Here is a 13606-nt window from a genome sequence, read left to right on the forward strand (position 1 = left end):
CAGATATAAAATATCATTTCTTTCTTTTTTCCTCATGAATATCACAAGCTGACCCTAGGGGGCCAAACCTTCGGAACGAAGGTTGCTACACCCCACTGACCTGGAGACTAAGGCTAGCAACCAGAGCCTATGAGCGCTGGGCTCTGTGCATGTGAAATAGGGCTCATGTCTACCTCTCACAGAGTAGCTGGCAGGGATTAAAACAGAATGGTGTGTGTTAGTAGGCTGGCAGATTGGTGCTACTATTCTGCTTAGAAACAAACAAGACCAGATCTTTACTGTTTTGCAAAAGAGGATTTAGGAGACAATGAGTCGTACACAGGGAATTAGTTCATTAGTGGCAAAACCAGCAGAGGAAATCTAAATTTCAAAAATGGTGGGGATAGAAGAGGTGACACACAGTGCAGCCACGAGCTAGATACAGTGCAGCTAGGAGCTGTAGGTGTGTTACAGAAAAGACCATTCAAACAAATATCTCTAACCTCAGCAGTTAAGCTGCTGAGAATTGAGAAATTATACAAATTCCCAGCTACTTTAAAAACCAAGTTCTTAAGGAATTCTCAGTCCTTTAAAAAAAAAGAAGAGTTAGATCCAAGTAGCTGACCATGTTAGCATTTAGCACAGAAAAAACATGACAATCCATCTAGGTGTTTCCTCAAAGGGAAACTCCAAGTTTCTCTCTTCTCCTCTGACAACACCCTTCCAGAAAAAATCAAGTAAAAGCATTTTAAAGCTATTAATCCCGAAGAATAGAAGGGATATATCTGTCTTCTAAACTGTAAAATGGTATTACTAATAAACTGGTTTGACTGAGGGCACACTAGGCAGTGACTGAGACATTTCAGGCTGTCATAGTTTAGAGGGTAGGCCAAGGAGGAGACTGATACCACCATATAGAAAGTAACATCCAAGGATGTTAATACAAAACAAAACAAAACACCTAACCAACCAAGCAATCAACAACAACGGAAAAAAAAAAAAGGAATCTAACGATCCATAGACAGAAACGGGCAACAAATGATTATCTGGTCCAAGGTGACATGAGAGTTGATGGAGGGTAAAGGGAAAGCTGGACACTAAGGGTGAGGGCGGGTAGGTGGACACGACAAAAAGCACCAAGCCCAGCTCACACACAGAACGCAGTGAAGCTCAGGAAGTAAAGTGGCTCAGCCTCCAATGGTTAGAAAAGGGCACAAGTGATTCATTCCCAAATTTCTTCTCTCTAGCCCCCAGTTCTTCAGCTGGCTTCCTGCACCTGTTCAGACGGAGTAATCTGATTAGAAACTCTGAGGCAGAAGGGCTTGGGGTAAAGCTGAGGATGGTTCCAAAAGCACTAATTAGAAAAGAAGACAAAGGCAAGGTAGTCATAGTACATGTCACCTCATAACCCACTTTCCTTCCTTAGCACTGGTAATAAAACACCACTCCCCAGAAGGAAACTGACTAGGCCTAAGGAAAAGGTTCTGATATGTGAGAGTCTCCACCTCTGTGCTCAGTCAAGCTCTGCTGATGAGCACAGAACTTAGGGTCAGATGTTCAGTACTTTTAAATGTGACAAGGCACATGTCAGCCAGAGCTCAACAAGTGATTCACAAGACAGACAGGAGCTAGGACCGGGGTGCAAGAATGATGAAGGAGCTGGTGTGGTGATGTAGCACCAGCTCCTCAGGAGGGTGATCTGGGAAGGCTGTGGGCTGGGAGGGCTGTGGGCTGGGAGGGCTGTGGGTTGGGAAAGCTGTGGACTGGGAAGGCTGTGGGTTGGGAGGGCTGTGGGCTGGGAGGGTTGCTGGTATCTACTGATAAACCTGACAACACAGGAGGAAAGGAGGAGAAAGAAAATCGGTTTTTAAATCTTAGAATTATAGTCTCATAGATAAGATAAAAAAATTAACAGTAAGATGGCCAAAGTAGAAAATTTTACAGAACGTAAAAGTTGTTGAATAAAGTAGAAGTTGGTCTAAAAGGAGAAATGTGGAAAACAGGAAAGAATATGGACATTAGAGGATCAGAGGTTTAAATCCTATCTGGTGGCAGGGGGAGAGGGAGAAAGGGGGAGGGGCTAGGGGAGGGGGAGAGGGAGAGAGATGGGGAGAGAAAGAGGAAGAGAGAGGAGGAAGGAGGGAGTGAGGAGGAGGGGGAGACAAAGAGAGGGGAGGAAGAAGAGAGTGTGTGAGAGAAGATAAAAACAAAACAAAGTAATACAAAACAATAGTGTGTAAAAATACTTGTAAAGCTTAAGGAGTGAGTTTCCAAAGTGGATAAGATGATCAATGCCCAGGACAATGGGTGAAAATGAACCCATTAAGGTATATCATGGTTCAATTTCAGGATATTAGAAGCTGATAGATCTTAAAAAATAATAGGGATCAAATTGGTCAAACCTCCTAAGCTACAAGAATAAAAGCGAGTGATCATGCCTTCACATTTCTGAAAAGGAGAGTGATTTTGCAAACTAGGATTCCACATTCATACTACCTAATCATGCAAGTTCAAACTGTTCTCTCCAGCAACATAATCTCTCACGACATTGCTGGAAAACACTTCATGAGAGTGATGGAATAAGACCAACAAAGAGGATGATGTTAGACCAAGACGTCACCTACAACAACTTGTACAAGAATCACAGTATAACTGCTTCAGCAATTCATTCAAATGTTTTTTTTTTTTTTTTTTTTCGAGACAGGGTTTCTCTGTGTAGTCCTGGCTGTCCTGGAACTCACTCTGTAGACCAGGCTGGCCTCGAACTCAGAAATCCGCCTGCCTCTGCCTCCCAAGTGCTGGGATTAAAGGCGTGCGCCACCACCGCCCGGCTTCAAATGGAAGTATTGACTACTGATTTAATATGATTGTCTTCCCCCATACAGATATAGGAAGAATGGAAGAGGAGAAATAGATAGGTGAGAGACAGTCTTGTGTGTGTGTGTGTGTGGGGGGGTGTTCTGGGAAGGAGCATCAAAATTATTATCTCACAAAAGAAAATCAATGTGATATATGAAATTTAAAAATCTTGAGATGTAGCAACAAGGACATGTTAAAAGTATGATAAGAGCTGGAGAGATGGTTCAGTGGTTAAGAACACTGGCTGCTTTTCCAAAGAACCAAGTTTTGATTCCCATCACCCATATGGTAGCTGGCTTATAACTGCCTGTAACTCCACTTACAGAGGATCTGATGCCCTCTTCTGGCCTCCTTGGACACCACAATTATGTGGGATATACTTACACAGTAATGCAAACATACACACAACAAATAAGAACAAATCTTTAAAACAATGATGGAGGGGCTGGAGAAATGGCTCAGCAGCTAAGGGCACTGACTGCTCTCCCATACATTCTGAGTTCAATTCCCAGCAACCACATGGTGGCTCACAACCATTTGTAATGGGATCTGATGCTCCTTTTTGGTGTGTCTGAAGACAGCTACAGTGGACTCACACACATAAAATAAATAAATCTTTAACAGAAAATACAATTGCTAAAAACTTGGAAATAGTTGCTTCTGTGGAGCATGGACTACTTGGAGATTACAGGCCTTTATCAATTACTATGATTTCTCAACTATTTGTACTACTTAACAAAAATATTAAGGTTGGTAGTATAGCTCAGAGGTACAGGCTTGTCTAGCAGATGTGAAGCTCTGTGTTTGGGTACTAGGACCACAGTCACACACACATTAAACAAAACAGAGTATGTAGATGACAACAACTTTTAGGCTAATTTAAACCACAAGAAAAACAATGGTGAACAGTATCACTTTTGCACACACAGGTTCTACGCCACAGTCATCCTATAAAGTTACAGAAAAAGTTCTGGAGGATAGTCCTCAAACTATGGAGGGAGCATAGTTCCAAGGCTGGGAAAAGGATCATGATGATTCAGGCTTGCATTTGTTTTTAATATGAACTTCTGTGTTGATTTCTTTGTGATGGATTTTGAATGAGATAGGCAAATGCTTTTAATATAGCATTAGATAAAGAATGATTGATGGAGGTATGCAGTTAATATATTCCCCATTGCATATTGTTAAATTGTAACTTCTAAACTTAGGGTGTTCTTTGTTTGTATGGTTTTTGTTTTTGTTTTTGTTTTTAAATAAATCAAAGGAATCTTTTGGTCTCAAGTAGTACCCAACTCCCAATTTAAGCAGTGCTAAATTAACCAGATCAAAATAACACAGGGGCAGGCAACCAGCACTCTGGTCACCCATCCATCTATCTCCCTAGGGCTCTACAAGCACCCCCCAGGGCTCTGGACAGCATTGTCTGAAGTTACAAAAAAGGAAGGCAAAGCTTGAGAAGCACTTCCTCTGCAATGAGGTGATCCGAGCACTTTTATATTACACACACACACACACACACACACACACACACTTTTTCTATAAATTAGAACCTTGAATGTGCTGACAAAGTAAATGAAACACTGCTGTATTTATAGAGACAGGAGTGGAGATGGCAATGTTTTAATCATCCCAAGGTATTCTCTATCCATATTACATTTATCTTAATTTCAGCCATACTCTTCTAGAAAAATTTTCACTTTCCAAATTTATTAGATATGTTTCCTTAACTTTTAGAGTTTTTATTTTAATACATCTTGATTACAACCCGATCTTGTCACTTTTCTCCTTCCCTTCCCCTCCCCCCGCCCGCCTCTCCCAATTCATCTTATTAAGTTCTTAAAAAGTTTTGGTTTGTAATTTTCCCTTAACAATAAATTAAATAGCTTTTATACTTTTTTGTTACTCTTTTTCTAATTTCTTGAGTTGATTTTCTACAGTGCTTTATAGAAAACCTAGATCCTTATACATATCAAACAAGTGCTATGCACTGAACTATGTGTCCAGCCCTTTTTGATTTCTCAAACTCAAATTCAACTTCATTGTTCTTACAAAAGCATTCCAGGCTATGAAATTTCCACTTTGGGGTACTTTTGGTCACATCTTTTTAAATGGAAAGGAATTTTGGCACCTGCTACAATATAGGTAAACTTTAAAGGCATTATGGTAAGTGAAATAAGCCAGCACAAAAGGACAAACAGTATATAATTCCACTGATATATGGTGCTTGAAAGTAGGCAACAATCACAGTCAGAGGGTAGAATGATGATTTCCACACACTACAATTTTGAAAGATGAAAACTTTTGAGGAGCAGGAGAGGTGAATGTGTTCAAAACCACCGCACTGCATCTTCTGACGTGAAGGAGAGCTGATCTCATGCTACTTAAATTTCACCACAGGCCTCTCTGGTGGCTGCTTTAGGCTTCATTCTACATTTTACAATTTATAATCACAATAAAATATTGTGTCTTAAGGTAGACATGTCACTTAGCTTTCTCAGAGTGCAAACATGAACCTACAGATCTTTAGCTCACTGCTTCTCAGCCCTTAGAAGGCATTCCTCTATTTCAATTACTACAAGCTTCTTGAGACATGAACACAGAAGTGTGGTTCTACCTATGAACACCTACCCTTGTAAACTTTCACATGGGAATTTCTCTGCTAAGAACATTCCATTTTATAAGAGAAAGGAGAACCTAAGTCTCTATTGTGAGGGAACCCCAAAGTTCCCTCAAGTGGAGTTTTTTTTTTTTTTGTGGTGGACAACAATAATTTTTATCTATGAAAATGTTAAGATGCTTTTCTAATAGGTAGTTTTAAGCTATGCAAATATGCCCTAGAAAGAATAGAATAAATTCATATCAACCATTAATAAGTGTCTATACTTTGGAGATATTTTCAATTTGCTTTTAGTATTATAACCCATTGTTTTTTATATTTGTTTCAGCAATCCACTGTAACTACATTTGAAAACATACCCTTTTCTTTTAAAAATCTAAGCAGTAAAGAAATAAATGTAATGGTCCTTTTCCAGGTACTCACATTCTCAGGTATGCTGGGAAGCTCTCTGCTATCAGGCACAGTGAAGTAAGAATGCTGGAAAAGAAAAGACACGAGCTGCATATTTTTCAAGATGATTTAACTGGAACTTTGTTCCAAATTTAGGTAAATGTTCTAAAGCATCTTCCTTACTTAGATGAGGAAGCCACATGGCTGTTGTAAGAAATATCCATATTAGATCTGCTTAGGTTAATGTTGGACCAAGCTAGGAGCATTATTAACTCCTCAGCAGGAGAATGAATATCTTGGTAACATGAATGAAAAAAAAAAAATCAAAGAAGCTTAAGCCTAAATTACCAATGTAAAATTTTGTGGGTTTCTGAACACAAAGTGGCCAGTTCTGTAGTTTGCTGTTCAATAAGGCAGAGGACTCTAAGCAACCAAATAACTCTAGAATCACTCATTAAGTGACAGGATATCCTAACCAATCCTGCTACTACATTTTAGCATCTGAGGTCACATCAATCTATACTCTAATCAAAATCTGCTCAGGACAGTTTCAGCCAAAGGCCACTCATGCCACATGAAAGGGCAACATGGCTGCCAATGGAGAATAAGCTCCTCACTTGCAGTGTGATTGTCATGAAGCCTGAGAGAGGTTGAAGACTCAACTTCAAAGACTTGCAATGAGGCATCTCCATGTTTGTAACAAGCACACATCTCCAAGTTAAATGAAAACTGGCTGAACAAATGCCACTTCCCTGGCTGCTTTTAAAGGCTCAGAAGATAATGCTAAGTGGCACTGGAAGGGGCCTTGTGCTGGCCAATTAAAGATGGATTGTGAAAGGCCAGGAAAGGCCATGGCCTAAGCTCAAATCTGACCTTCCCCCAACCCCTTACACTCCTGGGTAATGGGAGAATAAGTAGGTTTCTAGAAAAGTGTGTTGTATAGGCATTCTAAAATAAAAGGTCCTGGAGACAAGCTATACCAAAGATGGTAACTTTGATGAGCTACTAGTCTGACGCTTAAAAGTTTATTGAATACCTGCTTATGGAAAACTTTAAATAATTTATAAACATCACTTCTAGTTGCCACAATAAAATTTGAAGATAGATATTATCTCCATATTACAAATGGACAAATTAATGTTCAGAGAGGCACATCATCTAAGACCACTCAGTGAGCATGTAGAGGATCTAGGCTGAAACCAAAGCCATGCTACTCATTACACTCAGGCATTACCCACTGTACCCACAGACTCTCTATGTCTCTGCACTTATACACAAGAACTTGAGAAAGCACTTCTACATGAGGCATTTGGCTTATCAAAAAATGGTACTTTGCTTACTTACTATTTTATTTATTTTGACACAGGGTTTCACTATGTAGTTTCAGCTCTTCTAGAAATTGTTACATGGACCAGATTGGGCTTTGGGGCTTGTACTGATTCTTCCCTACTTCTGCTTCAAGAATGTTGGGATGACAGGCATATACTACCACATCAGGATTAACAAATGGATTTTTATTTTATAATTATTATAATTCAAACTGCTAGTTTGCATTTCTATTTTTCTCAGTCACCTACATCAGACACACATAAACATTCTATGTAGAAAGTGGTTAAAGATACAAAGCCCAGGTTGCATCTTAATATGGCACTGCACAAATATTCTAGGATTTCTATTCCAAATGAAATACTAGACCTTCAAAACAGAAATGCATTTTGGGAAGAAGAATGTCTAGTGGAAAGAGGGGACATCTGCCTTTACAGATGCAGTGGATTGTAAAGAGTGAGCCAACATAACTCCAAACCAACCAGTCCCCAGGCTGTCCTTTGAGATTCTGTTTTGCTCCATCGCCCATGAAATGCTAGGGACCAGGGGAGGTCAGAAACATTCCTAGAATCCACTGGAATGAAACAGCTGCACAACCAATAGTTTCTCCTGCCCTGAGCTGGCTTGTGTTGAGGCCTGACAGCATGCTGCCAGTGCAGACATTTGGGGAAGGAGTGGCCCTTCCTCCCAGGCAGCTGGTGACCTAGCCTGGCTGCTCCACAGCTACCTGTCGGATGCTATTACAGGCTGAAGCAGTGAGATCAAGCTGTTTGAGAAAAAAGACTTGAGACAAAGGCAGGGTTGCTCTGCTTCAGTGATGACTGGGTCTAAAGCTCACTTGCTCATCTTTTCAGGCAGTCCCTACTTCCCTAAGTGCAAATCCTCCATAAGTAAATTCCTTCCCTCCTTCCCCGTGTCCATCCCTTCTTTTTATTACCTTAGCATCGTAAAGGCTAGTTCGTCATTTGTAAATTGCATGACTTTACATGCATGCCCTTTCCTCTCTACGCCTTTCCTCTATGACATGAAAATGTTGACACCTACACTGGGAATGATTTTGAACATCAGAGGTATATGTTAGTATAAATTAGGGATTTAAAATAGATTTGTTATTGTTATTATTACTGGCAATACTGTGGCTTTTGATACCATTCTGGTAAAACCCATTAGTTTTCCTTATGAAGTCAGACACCTTCCTGATCCCTGAACCCAGCACTATAACTGCTTCTTGAGAAGCTGGAGGAGAAAACTCTCTGACCTGCCAGGGCTCTGGGGTAGGGAGACAGGTCTGCATGACAATGGGTGCCTGGTCAAATGGTGTCTACCACAGAATTCTGATAAAGGCAATGACAACTTCCAACTAAGATGGAAAGGATTTAGTAAATGAATTATGGAAAAGATCCTACACACCTCTTCTGATGTCCTATCTGACAGATAAGGAAGCTGAGCCCATATAGGTAAAGGTCTTGATTTAAGTCACTTCAATCGCTAGCAAAATAGACAACTGGAACAGAAATTTCCCATCAGGTGGCACACTAAACAATGTGCAGGATGTACCTCAAAGCACTCAAAGAAATAATGAGTGCTGTAGGAGAGGAACAATACTGAGTACTCTCGCTCTGTCTTCACGAGATAGAGACTGAGAACCAGTTTACTCCCAGAGGAATTAAATCTCCAGGATCATGAAAGAGGATGGGCCAAAAAGAGAGGCTAATTCAGCCTGAGAATTCAGGGAGCATTTCTCAGAAAACATAATCAGAATAGTTCTGAAGGATGCATGAGTTAACAGGCAAATAGAAGAGAAGCAGCATTGAAGACTGAAGGTCCAGAATGGACTTTAACTGTGACAAAGAGTGATACAAGTGGCCAAAGACAGGGGATGACAAGGCTGACAGGTCTAGCCATCCTCTTCCTTGAATCTTTGACTAAGGATATGACTGGTCATTTGGAAAGTTTCTATTCTTTGGTGAATCTCAGCGAGAGGGAGAATCCCATACCCCAGCCTGCCTTGAACCCGGGGCTCAGGTTAAGTAAGAGTATGGTTCTGGTCTCCTCTGTCTCCACACAGACATGCTTGTTTGGGGTGGTCACCATCTTGCCTCACTTACCACGCTGAGGTGAACAGACACTCCAGGATCAGGGATGGGGAGTCTGTGCAGAGTTTCAAGAAGTTCATTCCACTGACTTTCCTGAAAGAAAGAAAAGGTCCTAGTAATAAAAGTTGAACCTGTGGTGAGGTCTAGACCCACAGAGAGACAGGTGGGAGATGCTGGCCCCAAGACAAAAATAGGTTTGCTATTCAAGTAGGGTTGGATAAAAGACACTGCTCAAACACAAGAGCTAAACTGATCCTCCCACATCAAGTTTGACATTTTCTATTCAGTCAGACACCTACCATGACCACCTTTTATGGATCATATACCATAAGCTCTCAGCAAATCTATCCCTTCAACTCCATAGCAACAACTTCTAAATGCAAACAATCTGAGCTTCCAGGGCGGGGGTGGATGGGAGAAATAACAATGACACCATGGATCTAGTCTTCATCATCATTACCCTCAATTAATTTTATTGAGTGTTCACTGGGTGCATATAGCAGCCTCCAATTATGGAACGTTCGAAATGAAGCAAGTTCACCAGCATGTGATACAGGACAGCAGCCATGCATTTTAATTAGGGAAACTGAGCAGCTGAACAACATACAGAGCAGCACAAATTATTCGACTCAAAACAGATTCGCCTTTAAGATGCTCAAAACAACAGTGCTTACAAAATGATCCAAAAGCCACTTCTTTCTGTGGGAATTCTGTGTGCTAATAAAAGGTTCCATTTCCATGGGCAGCCATGTCCTCACTACTGGATCCTTCTAGCCACCCACTTAGGAGGTGTGGAGAGTGAAGGTCTGAACTGGGAAGCTCTAGTGTCCCTTTGGATAGCAGGCTGCACAGCCCAGGGAGGGAGGAAGGATTGCTGCTGCCAAGTCCAGAGCCCTGTCTACCTCTGCCAAAGCACCTGAGATGAAATGGACACACCTAGCTTACAAGCTTGCTTTAGTCTGTGCTCTGACAATCAAGTTTCTTAGAGGATACAGGTGCTTGAACATGTGTGCACAGGGTATACTTTTCTCTGAAGTAGTCTCACACCTACAGAACAATTTTAGAAACAGCCAAAGGCCCTTTCAGTTTTTCAACTGTTTAAGAGTGAGTTGTTACCATTATACCCTATCATCTACACACACACACACACACACACACACACACACACATTCATTCTTCTCTGAACAACCATGTTTAATCACAACCAGGAAGTGTGTATGCCTCAGCACAGCATGCCATCTAATCCTGTCGCGTTGTGCTGGCTGTGCTCTGCACATCCTCATGGCAATTAAACCAGTTTAGAGGCATGAGTGGCTTTTAGCAGGGTAAGTCTTGAGTTCTGCTAGAAAAACTCTTTCCTAGATCTTTAGGACCTTGACCATTTTTCAGAATGAGTCCCAGCTGTCAGATATTTCCTCATGAATCTCAACTTGTTCTTTATTGATGATGCTTTCTTACCACTTGACTATATATCATCTCATATCTCTACTGGGCACCCCCTACACAGGCATTTAAAAAGCATTTTGTAGCAAACGTTTTATGTAAGTATTCCATCTCTCAAGTTTTGAGTCTAGCTATTTATTTATTTTGCTACAAGTGCATAGCTTTCATATGCCTTCAGTATTTGATTTGATGCTCCCTTCAATGAAGACTCTCTTTCTGCCACATTCAGGATCTGACAACACTATGGCCAGGACCCGCAGTGAAATGCTCACTCCCCACCTTAGACTACAACACCTGGTAACTCTCATGGTCACATATACACTTCCCCAAATAGAAGCTTTACCTCATTCAACAATTACAAAACTTCTGGATGGGAGAAGGCAGATTTTAGGGAACAAATACACTGTGTTTGTTTGGGTCTTGGTTTCTATGGATATATATTACATTTATGTGTTCTTGTGCATGCATGTGTATGTGGAAGTCATTGGCCAATATTAGATGTCTTCCTAGATTGCTGCCTATTTTAGTTTATAAGACAAGGTCTCTCAGTGAATTCAGAGCATATTTATTAAGCAAGGCTTTGTGAAAAATGAGTTCCAGAGTTACGCCTGTCCTTCCGCTGAATACTAGGATTAGATGCAAAAGCTGCTGTGCCTGTCTCTTATGTGGGTGCTGGAGATCTAAGCTTATGTCTTCATGCTTGTTGACCATGTACATAATCAACTGAACCGTTCCTTTCACCCTGTTCTAATCTGGTAATCAATATTTTTTTGAACAAGCTAGTTGTAGACAGAGTCTCTGCTCTGTGTTATCATAATTCCTTTGGCCAGAACAAACTTTGTAGGCATCATGGGTCAAGAAATACTGTAAGCCATGTGGCTGATCTCAGCTTCCTATAGAGCATAAGGCAGGGGCCTCACCAGGCCCAGAGCACAGAAGCACTGATCCCATAGAGCCCTATACTCAGTCTATAGGGCTTTTCCTTTCCTAAGCCTTCCTTCTTTTTTTAATTGTTTTGAGACAAGGTCTCATGGCTTCAAACTCACTTAATGGGCAAGTGAGCTGCTAGCTGCCTGAATCTCCATTGTAGGAAGGGATGGTTTTGAATTCCTGATCTTCCTAGGTGCCTCTTGAATGCTACAATTATAGGTATGCACATTTTAAGATATATTTTAAAAAGAATAGTGGGTCGTACTTTCGTTTTAAACAATGGAATATAAATGTGGGGTACAAAAGCACAGAATCAGTCTCTAGTTTAGAGATGTATTACATGCTTTTATTTATTAAAGACACCTTTCAAGTTGAGTGGAAACCTGAATGTCTTACCAAAGCTAAATGTGCATTAGAAAACAATGAACAGATCCCAAGGCAGCCCGCTACCTCATTCATCAAAGACACCAGTTCTTCTATGATAGAATTCTTGACCTGATGCTCCCTTTCACACTGAGTATGGTAAGCAAGAGAAAAGTCATTTCTATAAACCATCCCTGTTGTGACCTCTAGAATACATTTGCCAGTGAGCACAACTCACTCAAAGAAAAGATTTATCCATCATACACTCACTTTCTAACACCCACCTTCCCAAACAGCATTTCCTAAAGTATGTTTCAGGGAACCCTGTAAGTCAGAATTCTGTTTGTTGCGGACTAAAAAACATTTGGGGTAAAATGAGAAATAAAGGACTGAGTAACAAAAGTGCCCACTGTGGGCCTTCTGAGAGCCTACATTACACAAATCACATGGAGAAAGGGGAAAGAAAAAAAAAAAAAAAAAAAACAACCACAGATTTGGGGCCCTTTAAGACCAAAAATACAGAACAGTAATTTTTAATAGAATATTTTCAGAACTAGGATTCTATAGAAAAATCAAAGGAAAAGATATTTAATAATTATGCTATGTCACTTTAACAGTGAGATTTTTAATTTAGTCAAATAAATGGCAAGTTTAACAAATGGTATCAGTGACAATGTGGGACTCAGCTGTATTGCAAATCTTTTGGAGAGTAGTTTGGCAAATGTAGGGGAGGTTCTGATGCTAAAGTCCTCTTCCCAATTAGTTCTTGATCTGTCAGAAAAGAAGCCATGGGCCAATTGCCGGGTGAAAGGAATAGGAAGGACTTCTGGATCCCAGGAGAAAAAGAGACAGACACAAGGGAGGAGGAGGTTCACCATGCTTTGGAGAGAGAGAAGCCAAGCAGCTATGTGAGGTCTTGGGGGAGCAGGGGCTTGTGGTCAGGGATTGTTTAGTAGAGACTAGATGTATCTCAGCAACTAAAGTTTAGGGAAGGTGGGAGGTGAGGAAATAAGAATAATGTTAAGGGTACTTTTCCAGGTAGTAGTGCCCAGCAATTGTATCCAAAGGCAAGTTGAAATGGAATAACTTGTCTGTGTATGTCTTTTATCCATGGATTCAAGGGAAGTTGGGTGAGGGCTGGTAGAGTGGCCCATTCACAGAGCTTAGGCAAGGTAGCAAGCTACATGCAACAGGCAAATATATAAATACTTAGCTTACAACTGCCTATCTGGGATTCTCTTATTAGAGGAATAATAAAAACTGAAGAAAAAAAATTTTTTCCTCAAGACAGGGTTTCTCTGTGTAGCCTTGGCTGTCCTAGAACTCACTCTGTAGACCAGGCTGGCCTCAAACTCAGAAATCCGCCTGCCTCTGCCTCCCAAGTGCTGGGATTAAAGGCGTGGGCCACCACCACCCGGCTGAAGAAAATGTTTTATATACAAAGAACTGAGTAGTTGGTCTTCTTTTTCCATATGCTCCCCTCTGTGTGTTTGTCTGTGTATGAGGGAAGTCTGTGTGTGTGTGTGTGTGTTTACACATGTGAGTATACATTACACTCACAGGGGTCAGGGTGTCCTGCTCTAACATTATTATTATTATTTTT

The 13606-nt window shown here is 40.8% G+C and overlaps 1 protein-coding gene across 17 annotated transcripts in view; it reads right to left on the reverse strand.

The window, feature by feature from the left end:
- The window catches only part of Dennd1a (DENN domain containing 1A), a 486221-nt gene that overhangs the window by 234825 nt on the left and 237790 nt on the right, over positions 1–13606 (reverse strand). For all 17 annotated transcript variants that reach the window (XM_031370095.1, XM_031370090.1, XM_031370085.1 and 14 more), the window contains 2 exons: positions 9280–9360; positions 5879–5932 (listed from right to left, as the gene is read on the reverse strand). In XM_031370095.1, coding sequence (XP_031225955.1) covers positions 5879–5932; positions 9280–9360 — 135 coding nt within the window. The remainder of the gene's footprint in view (positions 1–5878; positions 5933–9279; positions 9361–13606) is intronic.

Source organism: Mastomys coucha, unplaced genomic scaffold (genome assembly GCF_008632895.1).
Source record: "Mastomys coucha isolate ucsf_1 unplaced genomic scaffold, UCSF_Mcou_1 pScaffold15, whole genome shotgun sequence".
Lineage (NCBI taxonomy): Eukaryota > Metazoa > Chordata > Mammalia > Rodentia > Muridae > Mastomys > Mastomys coucha.